General features: G+C 39.9%; 1 protein-coding gene across 1 annotated transcript in view; it reads left to right on the top strand.

The window, feature by feature from the left end:
• The first annotated feature begins 2,034 nt into the window (after positions 1–2,034).
• ARL8B (ARF like GTPase 8B) overlaps positions 2,035–19,243 on the top strand; it is a 67,915-nt gene continuing 50,706 nt past the window's right edge. Inside the window, 2 exon segments of the mRNA XM_060022945.1 lie at positions 2,035–2,185; positions 2,187–2,360. Coding sequence (XP_059878928.1) covers positions 2,063–2,185; positions 2,187–2,360 — 297 coding nt within the window. The 5' untranslated portion in view covers positions 2,035–2,062.

Consider the following 19,243-nt stretch of genomic DNA (forward strand, 5'->3'; position numbering starts at 1 on the left):
TCGATTGAACTTGGGCAGTGGAAGTGCTGAGTCCTCACCACTGGGAACAACTGATAAAAGGGGTTTTGTGTTTTTTTACTGTGAAACTAGAATCAGGAGGTAAGAAGTGACTTTTCTATTAAATGGTTTTAGAGGTGAAGGAAATTATGATAATTGTAAAGGCTGAGGAATGTTCAACTTTTCATTTTGAAATTAGTTTGTTGACTTGTTCACTGTCTTTCTCTCTAGAACGGAAGGTCCGTGGCAGCCGACACCTAAGTGTGTCCAAAGTCTTGGGCCCAGCCACCAGCATCACTCCCTTACACTAGTATAAGAGCTTCTGAACCCATCTCACTGCTTCTGCTCTTTCCCTCTGTATTAATTTGCTAGGGCTGCCATACCAAAGGACCACAAACTGGGTGGCTCAAAACCACAGAAATGTATTGCCTCACAGTTCTGGAGGCCAGAAGTCCAAGATCAAGGTATTGGCAAGGTTGGGTCCTTCTGAGGCTGTGAGAGAGAATCTGTTCCAGTTCCTGGTGGTTTGCTGGCAATTCCTTGGTGTTCCCTGGCTTGCAGCTGCAACACTTCAGTCTCTGCTTCTGTTGTCCCATGGGTCTCTCCCCTCCTGTGTCTGTGTATCTTCTAGTCTTCTTGAGGAGAAGAAGTCATTTTGGATTAAGGGTCCACCATACTCCACTAAGACCATCTTAACTGATTACATTGGCAATGGCCCTGTTTCCAAAGAAGGCCATTATCTGAGGTACTGGGGGTTAGGACTCCAATGTATCTTTCGTGGGGACACACTTCAACCCATAATGCCTTCCTACAGTCAGTTCTGCATGGAGCTGCCAGAGAAAACTTTTAAAAATATAAACTGGTTCACTCTCCAAGTTCCCCATCATATCAAGACCTGAACTAGGGCGACCATACCCTACTTCCTCTGGTCCCTGCATCCTTCTCCATCCATATCTCTTAGTATTAGGATTCTGAGCTAACCACAATGACTGTCTCTCTATTCCTAGAGCATTCCATGTGCCTTTCCCCTTCAGAGTCTTTGCTGTTCCTTCTGTCTGAAACGTGCTTCCACCAGATGTGTGCTTGGCTCTCATTCTCATGTCCTCCAGGTCTTCCCATCCAGGGCCAACTCCTTTGAGAGGTCTACTCTGACCCTAACCCCTAGAACAGGGACCACTCCTGTGTCTTCTTGTTCAGTTTTCTTTATAATGCTCAGTACTACATGGCATTATGTCTTATATTTATTTGTTTATTATGTTACATATCTCCCCCCTGGAATGTAAGCTCCTCAGGGGAAGGTATTTTTTAAAATTTGAAAACCTTGCAGATATTTTAGTGTACTTTTTAGTTAAATTAAACTTTTGAACAGGTGACTTATTTACATGGTTGAAAGTGAAAATGATATAAAAAGATATCCAGAGAAGGCTCGTTCCCATTTCTGGGAACTATCCAGTTTCCCTGACCCTCATAGAAAACCATTTTTACTAGTCTCCCAGTATCTCTTTATGGAACTACAATACGTATTTGTATATATGTACATATATATTCTTGTTTTCCCATCTTATACTGAAGATGTCATTTAATCCATAGTTGGCCTCTTGCATTTATGTTCCTTCAAAATATTTCCTGGACATCATTCCATATCAGTTTATATAGAACTTTCTCATTCTTTTTTAAACAGCTCTATAGTATTCCCTTTTGGGAACATACTGGAGTTATCACTTCTCTACTGATAAATACATGTGGCTTCCATCTTTTATTATATACGACAGGGATTTCCATGCTGTATCCCCAGAGTTTTGAAGTCTTTCTGCACAGAGCGGACTGTCAATAAACAATTGTAGAGGATGAAAGATGAATGAACCAATATGAATGAGCCAAGGAGGGTAGTAGGAAAGGAGCCCAAGGGCGGCTCGCAGGTACGCGGTGCTGCACGGAGGCCCCAACAGGTGGCGCTGTAGGCGGCGGGCGCGCCTGGCCGGGGGGGTGGGGGTGGGGGCCCGCCGCTCTTGCCGTGGGCGCAGACGGCAGCGCGGGGACAAGCGTGCGGGGTAGGGCAGGTCATATGACCCGTTCGGCTTCCTGGCTTCGGCCACTGCCGCCGCCAGCCCGTGCCCGCCAGCGTCGAGCCGGGGTCCCGAGGAACCGTTGGGGGGTTCGGTCCGAGGCCCACTTGTGTGGAGGTCGTCGTCACCGCTGCCTGCCCGCTCGCCCGTCCGTCCTTCCTCCCGGCCGCCATCATGCTGGCTCTCATCTCCCGCCTGCTGGACTGGTTCCGCTCGCTCTTCTGGAAGGAGGAGATGGAGCTGACGCTCGTAGGGCTGCAGTACTCGGGCAAGACCACCTTCGTCAATGTCATCGCGGTGAGTGCCCTCCCGCTCACCCGCCCGGGGCGCCGCAGCCCGCGCGTCCGGCGCGGGGTCCGCGGGCAGGCCTGGCTTGGGGGTCCCCTCTGCGCGGCGGGGCTCTTGGGAGTGTGTGTGTGTTGGGGGAGGGAGTAGCCGTGCTTGTCACCTCCCCTAGGGTCAGGACTCGGAGCTTCGCGTGTGTTGGTGGCTGAAGTGTAGCGCTGAGATCGGCAGCTGAAGGGTTAATTCCATTTAGTTGTTTTCTTCCAAGCGCCGTGTTCTTAACGCGGCCGGGGTTTGGAAAGGGTGGAATTGGGCTTGTCACATTTTTAAGGCGCTTGGGGGATTGGGGTTTCCTTCGGGTTTGGTCTGTGAAGGCAGCGGAAGGGTTAACTCCAGCTTGTCACTTTCCTGAAGGGTGGGATTTGGCGACTCCGTGTGTCCCGTGAGAAAGCATAAAAATTGAGATCCTCTCAACTAACCACTCGGGACGAAGAGCCCCGATGTAGGAAAGCAGGGGACCGGTGGGGACTCATTCCTGAATTCTGTGGGCAGCTTCTCCGCTGTAATTCAGTTACTGGTTTTCACCCGTTCCCCGAGGGGCCAAGATCAAGTTGATTGTGCTGCGCTCACCGGTAAAGCTGGGGAGGGACATTTCCAGCCAGTCCAGAGTAGTGCACAGCTTTTATTTTACTTTATTCTGCACTTTACATATCTAATTGAAGTATAATTGACTTATAAATGCACAGCTTTTATTAAGCCGAGCAGTTAGGGGGTCTTTGCAGTTCTAGAGCTAAATGTCCTCATCTAGGGGGTAAGATTTGCAGCCAGCGTAAAGTTAACTACGTTGAAAAAGCGGGGGTGGTCTTTTGTGATGGTGCTTCTTAAATGAAGGGAGGGGAAGGGTCTGGGCAGGAATGTAGCTTATTCCGCGCCCAGGGAATGGGTGTCTGGGAGGGAAATTGCCCTGGGAACCGATATATAATGTGGTGTTTATTCAGCAGTGATTGAGGGGAAGGAGGATGATTCAATATTGCTTGTTTGGTTGGCTGGGGAAGAAATAAGAGCGAAAGATTCTCGTCAATCTTTATTTACAGCCCAGGAGTTGCTGTGCCTCAGTCTTAGCTGATAGGGGCTTGTGCTTGCCCAGCTACTCCAAAGAGAGATGGCAGCAGTTCCTCCACCGTTTAGATGATGGGTGAAAAAATAGGCGACTAGCTGTCCAACTGGTTGGGTTACTGGAATTATTCAAACACGACTTCCTTGTTAGGGAACACAACTTGTGTAACTCGTGACTCTCAGTCCTTGCAGTTATAGAGCAACAGGAATGAGTAAGACTTGGAGAAATAGAGATCAGCAGAACTCCAAACTTCCTTTGAGGAATGTTGCATGGCCTACTTTTTGGGCTCTTTTTGTATAATATGATTGGGGGGGTGCTTGAGGTGACTTTTTTCAACAGTCATAGAAAAGTGGCATGTGTGTCTAGTACCACTAAAATTAGTAAGGAAAGACTTTGCGCTAAGTATCCATATTCGAACTTTTGTGTGATGTGGAAAAGCTCAGCCTGAGTGCAGCTGAGCTCATTTAACTGTACATTTTCTGATATTCCTTTCAGATAAGAATTGGTGTCTCCTCCTAAATTCTATCTTTTTGACAAGACTGAATTATTTTATAGGGTATATAGGTATATTACTACAGTCAGTCTTGTTTGTTGCAGAGAAGTAGTTATTCTTGGGAAACCTAAAAAAAGTTTAGTAAATCTTTGAGGAACTTCTAAAAATACAAGCTCTATTTTCATGCTTATGTTTCCAGTAGACAGTGTAGTTTAATATAATGAGCATGAACTTTGAAGTCAAGCATCCCTGGGTTTGCAGTCTGGCTCTGCCACTTAGCAGCCTTGTATCCTCTTTCAGTCCTTGATTTCCCATCTATTAAGAGGAGATAATAATGGGTTTCTTAGAGTTGCTGTGAGTACATGAATTGACAGATGTTAAGTGACTCGCGTCATGCCTGCCTATAGAAGGGGTTAGATAAATGGTAACTGATGTTATTATTTGTAGTGGGTATACTCGTTTCATGCAGAAACGATATTTTGAAAAATATTCAGAAAGGAATTAGCTGGGGTCATTTCCGTCTTTGAATTTGTGTATGTATGCAAATGTGGACTGCTGTAGTGGATTCCTAGATTGTGGCAAGTAATCACATCATGTCCTCTCTGTTCCCCCCTTTTTTGCATTAGATTATTTTAACATCTGGAAAGCTGTTGAACTCAAAGTGAGCTATTATTTTAATGTTAGACTCTTCATTGCGTTTTGTTTTGGCTGCGCAGTGCGAGTTGGGGAATCTTAGTTCCCCGACCAGGGATTGAACCTGGATCTATGGCAGTGAGAGCTCTGAGTCCTAACCCCTGGACCGCCAGGGAATTCCCTATACCATTCTTTTTGAATGATATGATGTGGGTAGGTTCTGTTAAGAAAAAATCGTGACGGTAATTGCCCGTGGCCTTTAAGATGCTGGAAAAAAAGAGACCTCAGTAAATTTCATGCCTTTTTTTAAACCTCAGACTTTAATCTAATCTGTGGTTCCTATAGAATATATTGAGGGTGAGGAAAAAGTTTGTAATTAGAAGTGAATTTACAGAGTTTTAGATAGAAACAGTGTGTCCAAAATAGTAAATTTAGCTTTATCTTAAAAAAAATCAACTGCATTATTCTTTGTATAAAGTGTTTGATTTGTAGACTCAGAAATTCAGACGCGTTGACTCCTACATGTTACTTTAGAAAGTTGGCCGTTTATTTCTCAAATTCAACAAGTAACTTTCCAGGTAGGAAAAGCTTCAGGTGAAGCCAATTTTCTTAGGTAGACATCAACTTTTTGTAAACGTCAAATTAAAATGTGTCTTTATTTTCTGCCTTAAAAGTTAAGACAACTTTGAGTGATGTCATTTAACTTACTCAAAAGGTTTGTGAAGCTGAATTACTTATATGCAGGGTTTGGTCCATTCTGAAATTAGGCAGTTTGCTTACAGAGAGTTTCAGTCCTCAAATTCATATTCTTATGGTTTCAAAGCCCAAATGATACTTCATGTTATCTAATGTTTTATGTAGAGACATTTAATATACGTAGTGTTCTCTTTGTTTTGAATATTAAAAAACAGAAAAGAAACACATCTAGTCTTTAATTTTTTTGATTAGTGTTAGGAAATGAAATACTGCCCATTGCTAAGTATTATGGCAGTTATGACGTAATAAAGCATGTGTCTTGTATGTGTAATGTATGTTGAGTAATCTTTATTTTTAACTGAGACCCTTAGATGGGTTATAGGATACTTATGAAGAAATGTTTAATAGGATTTACCAAAATGTTATGGGATAAGTTTTATAGACATTGTGTATTTTTGAAATTAGTAGTATTATAAAAATTTGTCTACATTTTTGTGAAGTATCGAGAGCTCAAAGGTTAATCCAAGGAAAAGTTTATTACTGCTGAGAATTAGAAAAAGGAGATATTTGGAAAAATGGTAGAAATCTGCACCTAGAATAATTTTTTTAAGAGTTTGTAAAAACCTTAATTAAGTGGTCTAATTTTACCCTCGTTTTATAGTTGTAGGTAGGAGATCCAGAAAGGTTAAGTGAAATTCCTAAGGCTAATTAGTAGCAGAGATAAAATTAGAACCCATGGCCAGTGCACTTTCTGCGTCTGTAGATTTACCTGAGGTTAGAACCATAGAGCTGTGAATTGGGAGCTCTTAATCCTTTAAACATCTTTTTTGAATATAAATATACTCCTCTTACAAATCTGGATAGCTTTTTAGATCCAACCTTCTTAAGCATATTGACTAACATTTGAGGAATATACACACACACAGACACACACACACAGTGTTTGTGTATTTGAGGACATCAATTAGAGGAAAGAATGATAATCTATGGAAAGTAGCAATAGTGGAATATTATACTACTGTGTTTGGACATTTAAATAACTGGCTAACAGGCATTGTTGGGTTATTGAACTACGTTTAATATCTTTTAAGAGCAGAAATAGTTCTGTGATCACAGTGCTTCTTATTGAATTACTTTGGGGTAAGAAGGGCAAAAATAGTTTTTAAAGAAAACATGCTCACCTGTAAAGTTTAGCAAATCTGAAACTTGACTGTAGGAGCTGGCCTTCCAGTGAAGTCATCTTCAGATACAGATTCAGAGTTGTGGAACAGGAGGCATCCTGCCAAGGAGCATTTCTTCAAAGTTCTTTACCCCCTTCCCCTTTCCCATTGTGTTTTCCATGCAGGCTTAGAATCTCAAAACAAAATGTTCTCCTTAAGAAGCTGTTAAGAGTGCATTAAGGCACTTTAAATTACTAACTTAGAGGATATTTCACAACGTAAAGCACTGTGTTTCTCAGAGATAAAGTGGAATGTCAGTGAACATGGATACAAAATGCATTGCACCTATTAAAGAAGAGTTATTTACATATTATTTTTAGAAGATCTTTTTTTCCCCTAATTATCAAAATAGCACAGGGTCATTAGTAGAAATTTGAAAAGAATACTATAAAATAGAAGAAACCGCTTGTTATCTCCACCATCCAAAGTTAACTACTGTCAGCATACCAGAGTATTTCCTTTTCATCTTTTTTTTTTAAAAAAGTATATATCTAAACGGCTAAAAAAGTCTTGAGATAACGTTTATAATGTTTGTATCCTGGTTTGTTTTCTTTTAATTACGGTGTACACATTTTTCTGTGTCTAAAACCATCTTTAATTCCTTCATAATTTATCCTGTTATAGCATATCTTGTGGATATACCACGTATATTTGATCATTTCCTCATTATTGGACAGTTGAGTGGTTTGCAGAGTTTTGCTGTTGTACATCAGTTTGATCTGCATTTCCTGAGGATGGGTTCCAGAGTTGGCGTCACTGGGTCAAGGGTGTGAACATATTTCATGTCAAATGGCCAAATTGCTTTCCAGAAAGTATGCACTCCTACTGAGAAGGTCTTCTGAACAAAACTTGGACTTCATTTAAGCACTTTGTCCTGTGGTATTTTTAGGGCATACTTAGTTTTGTTGGTAAGGTAAAGTTAACCAGCAGTATTTTAAAACTATCCTATCAGATAATTGCTCTGTTTCTTTGTTTAATGTTTTAAGAAGTACCTATTTATGCTTCAGCAACCGCTAAGACTGAGACTATAGAGAACATAATTCCTTTTTCAATTTTCTTTTTTACTAAACTTTGCAGGCAAGCCATATAAATACAGCTCATCCCCTTTAGCTATCACAGCCTAATTTGTTTTAAACTTCCTGGTGGATTGTCTTAGGGGTTTGTATTCCAGAATTATGGCATGTTTCCGTGCAGTCCTTACCTAGTCTTGCCTATTATAGTGGGATGCTGCTCACTTTTTTTGCGGGGGGTGTATTAAAAGCAGTTTTTCCTAAACCAGAGTCTAAGAAAGTTTGCCAGGTAGACCACTTTTTGAAGCTATAGCATATGAAATTTTTAAGTTTATAACTTGAGTATCATTTATACTTGTAAAAGTTGATTTATGTCTTTTGAACTCTTGTACGAAAAAAACAAAGGAAAGAAATATTAACCTGTCTGCTGAATAGGTCAAAATCAAACGATAATTTAAGGCATTTAGTTTTTCTGAGACAGGACAAACCAAAATTGAAATCTGTAATGGAGTGATTTGAGTTAATTTCTTTCTTCAAAGTAAAAACCACAAGTCTTACATTCTATTGTGCTATTTTTTTTAAAGGTTACATTGTTTTTTGTTTTTAATAAATTTATTTATTTTATTTATTTATTTTTGATTGTGTTGGGTCTTCGTTGCTGCGTACAGGCTTTCTCTAGTTGTGGTGAGCAGGGGCTACTCTTCATTGCAGTGCAGGGGCTTCACAGTGCAGGGGCTTCTCATTGCTGTGCTTCTCTTGTTGCGGAGCGCAGGCTCTTGGCGTGCGGGCTTCAGTAGTTGTGGCTCACAGGCTCTAGAGCACAGGCTCAGTAGTTGTGGCGCACGGACTCAGTTGCTCTGTGGCATGTGGGATCTTGCCAGACCAGGGCTCGAACCTGTGTCCCTTGCATTGGCAGGCGGATTCTTAAGCACTCTCCCACCAGGGAAGTCCCGTTATATTGTTTCCTAAATTAGATATTGGATCTTGTATTTGGATCTGATTTCATAGTTTTCCCAGTTTTATATAATAGAATAAGATTCTTATTTCATATCCGGACAAACTTTTTTAAAAAATTAAAATATTAATAAAGCTTTAGGGTTCATTTAGAAATTATCTCTAAGAATACTGTATTTTTAAAAAATTATAATACTGGCAAAATAATTTTAGGATTCAGGTACCTAAGTAGTGACACTTTTCTTGAAAATTGAGGCCTTTCCTCTTAAACTGGGCTAGAAAAGTAATCATTTGTTGTTAAAAAAAAATTGTATGATGATTGGCAAAATGCTTCTAAAAATGTCTTTTGTATCAATTTACTTGATGACAGTTACTTAAGCATCTACCAAAATAGTGTTACTATAAGAATATATTTTGAGCCTAAATTTGTTGGTATATGAATGTGGTATGGTTGAGTTTATTTGGAATATGTGTAAGTGGCTACATGAATTAGAATGCATGGAGGTTGGGAGTTGAAAGCCAGATTATTTAGGTCCAGATCCTGACTCTTAACACCTGTACTATTTTTGGCAAGTTATTTAACCGCTCAGTATCTGCTTCCTTACTTGTAAAATAGGAATAATAGTAGTTTCTACCTCATGGAGTTATTATGGGTTTATACTTCTAAAACACTGAACAGTGATCAAAATAAGGCATGTGTTAGCTGCTAGGTTACTATAATATGATCTCCTGGAGAGCAGGGAATTCTCTCTTTTTTGTTCACTGATGTGTTCCAAGTGTCTTAAACAGTTTCTGGCATACACTGGGTGCTAACATGTATTTTGCAATGGACAAATATTACATTTAAAATATAAAATTAAGAACAAGTGTCTTTATGAACCCATATTCATATTTCAGTATGCAAAGTGTAGCATAATGTTAGGAATGAGAGTTTTGGAATCTGATAGATTTGGATTTGAATATTGACTTGGCTATTATATCACTTGTATTAGCATCTGTGTGTTTCATTTTTTCCTCCTCTGTAAAATGTAGATGGTCAAAGAACTGCCTCCTGGAGTGGTTTTCAGAATTAAATGAATGTATGTAAAGTGCTTAGCACTGTGCCTGGCACATAGCGCTCTAAATGGTAACTGTTATGTGTCAGGGGTAACATTTGATGTAATCATCAGCCTTTATGCTCAATTATTTTTTAGATTTCTCTTAATTATATTTAAATATTTGTAGCTTTTGTTTAGGAAGTAAAGTTTGGTTTTGTTTAATTCTTGGAAAAGTTTTGAGCACGTTATATTTTATCATGTTGAATTTTTTTGATAGCTGAGATGGGCTGGTAGAAAAAATGTTTTAGCCTCCTGGATAGGCTAGTTATTTTTGATGGACCTACTCATATAATTCTTCCTTTTAGAAAATGAGGTTAATAGATCTATATACTTCTCCTTGGACTGTGTGTGTGTGTCTGTGTGTCTGTGTGTGTGTATATATAATTGTATTATTTGTTATGGAAAGAATTTACAGGGAATTGGAAATATGAGTTGTTCTTTTGTTTGTCCCACCACTGACTAATGGCAGGACTGTGGACAAGTCATTTAACTTCTCTGTTCTTCGGTTTTGATGCTTGTGAAGAGTGAATAAGCACTGACAACCTTATTGTTTGAGAATTTAGTGGTGCTTTCCTATATCTGGAATTGGAACTCTTACTCACAGATCAGAGAATAAAATAAAAGTGTAAAGGCTCCAATATAAAATGCCGGTTATAAGATCCCAGCCTCTTGCCAGAAGAAAAACTGAGATGGTTTGCTGCTTTATTTAAGAGGTGGAAAGGTAGACGGATCCCAACAGGAAGAAAAGAGTGAACCTTTTGAGTAGTACCTGCCCTCTAGAATTCAGGTGTCCTGTACAAATATATGCTTAGATGAACTTTTTAAATTTGTATTAAACCATAGTAGTGCTTTTTGTGTATGTTTGTTGTAATTTTTAAACCAGGATTTAAGATCCAAGTGGATTTTAGTCACTGTTGACAGCTGTAAATTTGCAAGCCCCAGCAGGCAGTGTGCTGTGTCTGTGTTGGCCTGTTCCCCTATATGAGAACTGGGCTCTGCAGACTGCATGCAGGCTGGGCCAGAAAGGGCTTTTGGCAGAGTTTCCTTTCTTAAGGTGGCTTAAGGTCTGGTTTAGACACACATCACTAGGCTACCTTTTCTTTACTTTTTTCTTGAAAGCTCATTTTGTCTGGAGAATGGTTTAACACAAATATATAGATTTGATCATTTCTGAATAGTTTCTTTCAGAGGAAAAACTGGGAAGTGGAGGAAATTCACTTTTTTCTCCCTCTATAATCTACCTGTTTCACTCCACTAGCTGTTGGTTTCCTTATTTTGATCTTATTATTTCTTCATTCAGTGGCTGAATTAAAAAACTTAAAACGTTTAAAAAAATACACAAAATCCATATTGTTTAAAAAAGTAGTGTGGATATACAGATTGGAAAAAATAATCTTTAATACCATTAAGATTTAATCACTATTAACATTAAGCTGTATATCCTTCAGATTTTTCTTCTCCCTTTATATATACAAATATCAGCTTTTAAAAAATTGATGTATTTGACATATAATATATTAATTTTAGTTGTATAATGTAACGATTCTATGTTTGTATATACTGTGAAATAATCACTACAGTAAGTCCAGTTAACATCACTACCATACATAGTTAGAATTTTTTTTCCTGTGATGATTACTCTCGTAGTAACTGCAAGTATACAGTACGGTATTCTTAACTATAGTCACTTTTCTGTACATTACATCTCATGACTTCTGTATGTATTTTGTAACTGGAAGTTTGTACCTTTTGATCTCCTTTCACCTATTCCAGCCCCAATCTGTTCTCCGTCTATGAGTTGGGATATTTTGTGTTTTGTTTTAGATTCCATATATGTGTCTTTCTCTGTCTCAGTTATTTCACTTAGCATAATGCCCAGTATATGCTTTCTTGACAACATTGATGGGATCATGCTGTACATGCTGAGTGGTCTCGAGTAGTCTACTTGATTTACCTACTTTGACGGCTAATAGGCAACTCACATTCAGTCAGTTCAAGACGGAATTCCTGATCCCTTCCTCTCTCAATCCAAGGAACCAACATCTACCCTTATCTTAAAATTATTTTTTAAAAAAAGAAAAAAAGGATGTTACAGGCTTTAAATAACCCTTATGTGTACATTTTGGTTACAGGCATGATTTTCCACTGTTGAGTGATTGAAATGTTGGCGCCTAAAACTTTCATTTTGTAGTTTTCTTTGGAGTTCCAGGAAGTGGGCCAAATGATTTGACCAGCTTTAACCTTTACATTTTCCTGTCATCCTGTGTATGGTAGGTATCTTCCCCAGTCAGGATTGATCATGTCACCTCCATTGTAATTTTCACCACACTTACCACCATCAGAGATTATCTTGCTTATTGTCTTCATCTGTCTTCTGAATATAAATTCCATAGGGGCAGGGCTTTTTCCTTTTTTCATTGGTGCATCCCAGGGCAAAGAACAGTGCCTGGCACATAGTAAGCTCTCTAAATGTTGAGTGAATGAATGAATATAACAGCAAAGTAGTGTATCTATTCTTTTATACTCAAACTGTGTGCAAGGCATCATGGTAGGAGATGATTCATAAATATATCAGGCAGGGTTATTTGTGGTAGAGTATTTGCCTCATAATAGCCATGTATAGGATAGAAATATTAAGTGCCTTAAAATTGGCACATAATGTTATGGGAATCTCCCCACCCTCACGGAAGACATAAGGGGAGTTTTAGAAAGGCAGTTTGCTGGCTTTGGGTGGGACTGTGTTGAGAATGGCCATGGAGCTGAGCTTTGAGTAGGGTGGTTTTCATTCATTCAGTGGATAGTTGAATCAGTGTTCTAGGCAACATATGCATAATGAAGAACAAAAGAGATACGGTTCCTTCTGTTGTGGAGCTTCCAGTGCCACGAAGGAACAGTAGGAGAAGCAAAGACACAATTGAGGGCAAGAACTTTTGTCAAATTGAGTGTAACTTGCACGAAGGGAAAAAAACCCAAAAGCCTAGAAAAATGGGTTGAATCAGTTAACACAAAACCTTGAGTAAATTTGAATCTGTAGGCATGGGGAGCCATTGAAGATTTTGTTCATGGGAATGAAGACCTGTGTTTCCAAAGGATTAATTTGGTAGCAATATAGAGAGCATCAAGAAGGAAATTGGTTGCAAGATTATTACAGAAGTCTAGTTAAGAGATAATTAAGTGGGGTGGGGAGTAAGAGAAAGTAGTGAGCTTTATTATGGAAGTGGAGTGGGTACAGTTGAACAGTTGAATCAGATGTACAGGGCAAAGGGGAATTTGTAGTCAAAGACCTTTTTAAGGATTTAAGTGGAAGATGGTGGAAGAGTGAGACGCGGAGATCACCTTCCTCCCCACAGATACACCAGAAATACATCTACATGTGGAACAACTCCTACAGAACACCTACTGAACGCTGGCAGAAGACCTCAGACCTCCCAAAAGGCAAGAAACTCCCCACGTACCTGGGTAGGGTGAAAGAAAAAAGAATAAACAGACAAAAGAATAGGGACGGGACTTGCACCAGTGGGAGGGAGCTGTGAGGGAGGAAAGGTTTCCACACACTAGGAAGCCCCTTCGCGGGCGGAGACTGCGGGTGGCGGAGGGGGAAGCTTCGGAGCCAGAACCGCGGAGGAGAGCGCAGCAACAGGGGTGCGGAGGGCAAAGCAGAGAGATTCCAGCACAGAGGATCGGTGCCAATTGGCACTCACCAGCCCGAGAGGCTTGTCTGCTCACCCGCCAGGGCAGGCGGGGCTGGGAGAGGGCTGGGGTTGGTGGCGTGAGCACAGCCTGCAGGGGGTTAGTGCACCACGGCTAGCCGGGAGGGAGTCCGGGGAAAAGTCTGGACCTGCAGAAGAGGCAAGAGACCTTTTCTACCCTCTTTGTTTCCTGGTGCGCGAGGAGAGGGGATTAAGAGTGCTGCTTAAAGGAGCTCCAGAGACGGGCACGAGCTGCGGCTAAAAGCGCGGACCCCAGAGACGGGCATGAGACACTAAGGCTGCTGCTGCCGCCACTAAGAAGCCTGTGTGCGAGCACAGGTCACTATCCATACCCCCTTTCTGGAGAGCCTGTGCAGCCCCCCACTGCCAGGGTACCGGGATCTAGGGACAACTTCCCCGGGAGAACACAAGGCGCACCTGAGGCTGCTGCAATGTCCCACTGGCCTCTGCCACCGCAGGCTCACCCCGCACTCTGTGCCCCTCCCTCCCCCCAGCCTGAGTGAGCCAGAGCCCCCGAATCAGCGGCTCTTTTAACCCCGTCCTGTCTGAGCGAAGAACAGATGCCCTCCGGCGGCCTACACGCAGAGGCGGGGCCAAATCCAAAGCAGAGCCACGGGAGCTGTGAGAACAAAGAAGAGAAAGGGAAATCTCTCCCAGCAGCCTCAGAAGCAGTGGATTAAAGCTCCACAATCAACTTGACGTACCCTGCATCTTTGGAATACCTGAATAGACAACGAGTCATCCCAAATTGAGGAGGTGGACTTTGGAGAGCAAGATTTATTATTTTTTTCCCCTTTTCCTCTTTTTGTAAGTATGTGTATGCTTCTGTGTCAGATTTTGTCTGTATAGCTTTGCTTCCACCATTTGTCCTAGGGTTCTATCCTTCCTTTTTTTTTAAAAAATCTTTTTCTTAATAATTATTTTTTATTTTAATTTAATTTAATTTTATCTTCCTTTATTTTATTTTACTTTATCTTCTTTCTTTCTTTCCTTCCTTCCCACCCTCCCTCCCTCCCTCGCTCCTTTCTTTCTTTCTCCTTCCTTCCTTCCTTCCTTCCTCCCTCCCTTCCTCCCTTCCTCCCTTCCATTCCTTCCTTCCTTCCTTCTCTCCCTTTTATTCTGAGCTGTGTGGATGAAAGGCACTTGGTGCTTCAGCCAGGAGTCAGTGCTGTGCCTCTGAGGTGGGAGAGCCAACTTCATGACACTGGTCCACAAGAGACCTCCCAGCTCCACACAATATCAAATGGCAAAAATCTCCCAGAGATCTCCATCTTAACACCAGCACCCAGCTTCACTCAACTACCAGCAAGCTACAGTGCTGGACACCCTATGCCAAACAACTAGCAAGACAGGAACATAACCCCACCCATTAGCAGAGAGGCTGCCTAAAATCATAAGTCCACAGACACCCCAAAACACACCACCAGACGTGGACCTGCCCACCAGAAAGACAAGATCCAGCCTCATCCACCAGAACACAGGCACTAGTCCCCTCCACCAGGAAGCCTACACAACCCACTGAACCAACCTTAGCCACTGGGGACAGACACCAAAAACAATGGGAACTACGAACCTGCAGCCTGCAAAAAGGAGACCCCAAACACAGTAAGATAAGCAAAATGAGAAGACAGGAAAACACACAGCAGATGAAGGAGCAAGATAAAAACCCACCAGACCTAACAAATGAAGAGGAAATAGGCAGTCTACCTGAAAAAGAATTCAGAATAATGATAGTAAAGATGATCCAAAATCTTGGAAATAGAATAGACAAAATGCAAGAATCAGTTAACAAGGACCTAGAAGAACTAAAGATGAAACAAACAATGATGAACAACACAATAAATGAAATGAAAAATACTAGATGGGATCAATAGCAGAATAACTGAGGCAGAAGAACGGATAAGTGACCTGGAAGATAAAATAGTGGAAATAACTACTGCAGAGCAGAATAAAAAGAAAAGAATGAAAAGAACTGAGGACAGTCTCAGAGACCTCTGGGACAACATTAAACGCACCAACATTCGAATTATAGGGGTTCCAGAAGAAGAAGAGGAAAAGAAAGGGACTGAGAAAATATTTAAAGAGATTATAGTTGAAAACTTCCCTAATATGGGAAAGGAAATAGTTAATCAAGTCCAGGAAGCACAGAGAGTCCCATACAGGATAAATCCAAGGAGAAACATGCCAAGACACATATTAATCAAACTGTCAAAAATTAAATACAAAGAAACCATATTAAAAGCAGCAAGGGAAAAACAACAAATAACACACAAGGGAATCCACATAAGGTTAACAGCTGATCTTTCAGCAGAAACTCTGCAAGCCAGAAGGGACTGGCAGGACATATTTTAAGTGATGGAGGAGAAAAACCTGCAACCAAGATTACTCTACCCAGCAAGGATCTCATTCAGATTTGATGGAGAAATTAAAACCTTTACAGACAAGCAAAAGCTGAGAGAGTTCAGCACCACCAAACCAGCTTTACAACAAATGCTAAAGGAACTTCTCTAGGCAAGAAACACAGAGAAGGAAAAGACCTACAATAACGAACCCAAAACAGTTAAGCAAATGGGAATAGGAACATACATATAGATAATTACCTTAAATGTAAATGGACTAAATGATCCCACCAAAAGACACAGATTGGCTGAATGGATACAAAAACAAGACCCATATATATGCTGTCTATAAGAGACCCACTTCAAACCTAGAGACACATACAGACTAAAAGTAAGGGGATGGAAAAAGATATTCCATGGAAATGGAAACCAAAAGAAAGCTGGAGTAGCAATTCTCATATCAGACAAAATAGACTTTAAAATAAAGACTATTAGAAGAGACAAAGAAAGACACTACATAATGATCAAGGGATCGATCCAAGAAGAAGATATAACAATTGTAAATATTTATGCACCCAACATAGGAGCACCTCAATACATAAGGCAAATACTAACAGCCATAAAAGGGAAAGTCGACAGTAACACATTCATAGTAGGGGACTTTAACACCCCACTTTCACCAACGGACAGATCATCCAAAATGAAAATAAATAAACACAAGCTTTAAATGATACATTAAACAAGATGGACTTAATTGATATTTATAGGACATTCCATCCAAAAACAGAATACACACTTTTCTCAAGTGCTCACGGAACATTCTCCAGGATAGATCATATCTTGGGTCACAAATCAAGCCTTGGTAAATTTAAGAAAATTGAAATCGTATCAAGTATCTTTTCTGACCACAACTGTGTGAGACTAGATATCAATTACATGAAAAGATCTGTAAAAAATACAAACACATGGAGACTAAACAATACTTAATAACGAAGTGATCATGGAAGAAATCAAAGAGGAAATAAAAAAATACTTAGAAACAAATGACAATGGAGACACGATGACCCAAAACCTATGGGATGCAGCAAAAGCAGTTCTAAGAGGGAAGTTTATAGCAATACAATCCTATGTTAAGAAACAGGAAACATCTCAAATACACGACCTAACCTTACACCTAAAGCAATTAGAGAAAGAAGAACAAAAAACCCCCCAAAGTTAGCAGAAGGAAAGAAATCATAAAAATCAGATCAGAAATAAATGGAAAAGAAATGAAGGAAATGATAGCAAAGATCAATAAAACTAAAAGCTGGTTCTTTGAGAAGATAAACAAAATTGATAAACCATTAGCCAGACTCATCAAGAAAAAAAGGGAGAAGACTCAAATCAATAGAATTAGAAGTGAAAAAAGAGAAGTAACAACTGAAACTGCAGAAATACAAAAGATCATGAGAGATTACTACAAGCAACTCTATGCCAATAAAATGGACAACCTGGAAGAAATGGACAAATTCTTAGAAATGCACAACCTACCAAGACTGAATAAGGAAGAAATAGAAAATATGAACAGACCAATCACAAGCACTGAAATTGAAACTGTGATTAAAAATCTTACAACAAACAAAAGCCCAGGACCAGATGGCTTCACAGGCGAATTCTATCAAACATTTAGAGAAGAGCTAACACCTATCCTTCTCAGACTCTTCCAAAATACAGCAGAGGGAGGAACACTCCCAAGCTCATTCTGTGAGGCCACCATCACCCTGATACCAAAACCAGAAAATGATGTCACAAAGAAAGAAAATTACAGGCCAATATCACTGATGAACATAGATGCAAAAATCCTCAACAAAATACTAGCAAACAGAATCCAACAGCACATTAAAAGGATCATACACCATGATCAAGTGGAGTTTATTCCAGGAATGCAAGGATTCTTCAATATATGCAAATTAATCAATGTGATACACCATATTAACAAATTGAAGGAGAAAAACCATATGATCATCTCAATAGATGCAGAGAAAGCTTTCGACATAATTCTACACCCATTTATGATAAAAACCGTGCAGAAAGTAGGCAAAGAGGGAACTTTCCTCAACATAATAAAGGCCATATATGACAAACCCACAGCCAATTTCATCCTCAATGGTGAAAACTGAAAGCATTTCCACTAAGATCAGGAACAAGACAAGGTTGCCCACTCTCACCAGTCTTATTCAACATAGTTTTGGAAGTTTTAGCCACAGCAATCAGAGAAGGAAAGGAAATAAAAGGAATCCAAATCGAAAAAGAAGTAAAGTTTTCACTGTTTGCAAATGACATGATACTGTACATAGAGAATCTTAAAGATGCTACCAGAAAACTACTAGAGCTAATCAATGAATTTGGGAAAGTAGCAGGATACAAAATTAATGCACAGAAATCTCTTGCATTTCTATACACTAATGATGAAGACTCTGAAAGTGAAATCAAGAAAACACTCCCATTTACATTGCAACAAAAAGAATAAAATATCTAGGAATAAGCCTACCTAAGGAGACAAAAGACCTGTATGCAGAAAGTTATAAGACACTGATGAAAGAAATTAAAGATGATGCAAATGGATGGAGAGATATACCATGTTCTCGGATTGGAAGAATCAACACTGTGAAAATGACTATACTACCCAAAGCAATCTACAGATTCAATGCAATCCCTATCAAACTACCACTGGCATTTTTCACAGAACTAGAACAAAAAATTTCACAATTTGTATGGAAACACAGAAGACCCCAAATAGTCATAGCAATCTTGAGAAAGAGAAATGGAGCTGGCGGAATCAGGCTCCCTGACTTCAGACTATATTACAAAGCTACAGTAATCAAGACAGTGTGGTACTGGCACAAAAACAGAAAGATCAATGGAACAGGACAGAAAGTCCAGACATAAACCCACACACCTATGGTCACTTTATTTTTGATAAAGGAGGCAAGAATATAGAGTGGAGAAAAGACAGCCTCTTCAATAAGTGGTGCTGGGAAAACTGGACAGCTACATGTAAAAGAATGAAATTAGAACACTCCCTAACACCATACACAAAAATAAACTCAAAATGGATTAAAGACCTAAATGTAAGGCCAGGCACTGTAAAACTCTTAGAGGAAAACATAGGCAGAACACTCTGACATAAATCACAGCAAGATCCTTTTTGACCCACCTCCTAGAGAAATGGAAATAGAAACAAAAATAAACAAATGGGACCTAATGAAACTTAAAAGCTTTTGCACTGCAAAGGAAACCATAAACTAGATGAAAAGACAGCCCTCAGAATGGGAGAAAATATTTGCAAATGAAGCAACTGACAAAGGTTAATCTCCAAAATTTGTAAGCAGCTCATGCAGCTTAATATGAAAAAAACAAACAACCCAATCCAAAAATGGGCAGAAGACCTAAATAGACATTTCTCCAAAGAAGATGTACAGATTGCCAACAAATACATGAAAGAATGCTCAACATCATTAATCATTAGAGAAATGCAAATCAAAACTACAATGAGATATTATATCAGTCAGAATTTCCATCATCAAAAAATCTAGAAACAATAAATGCTGGAGACTGTGTGGAGAAAAGGGAACACTTTTGCACTG

Source organism: Delphinus delphis, chromosome 10 (genome assembly GCF_949987515.2).
Source record: "Delphinus delphis chromosome 10, mDelDel1.2, whole genome shotgun sequence".
NCBI lineage: Eukaryota > Metazoa > Chordata > Mammalia > Artiodactyla > Delphinidae > Delphinus > Delphinus delphis.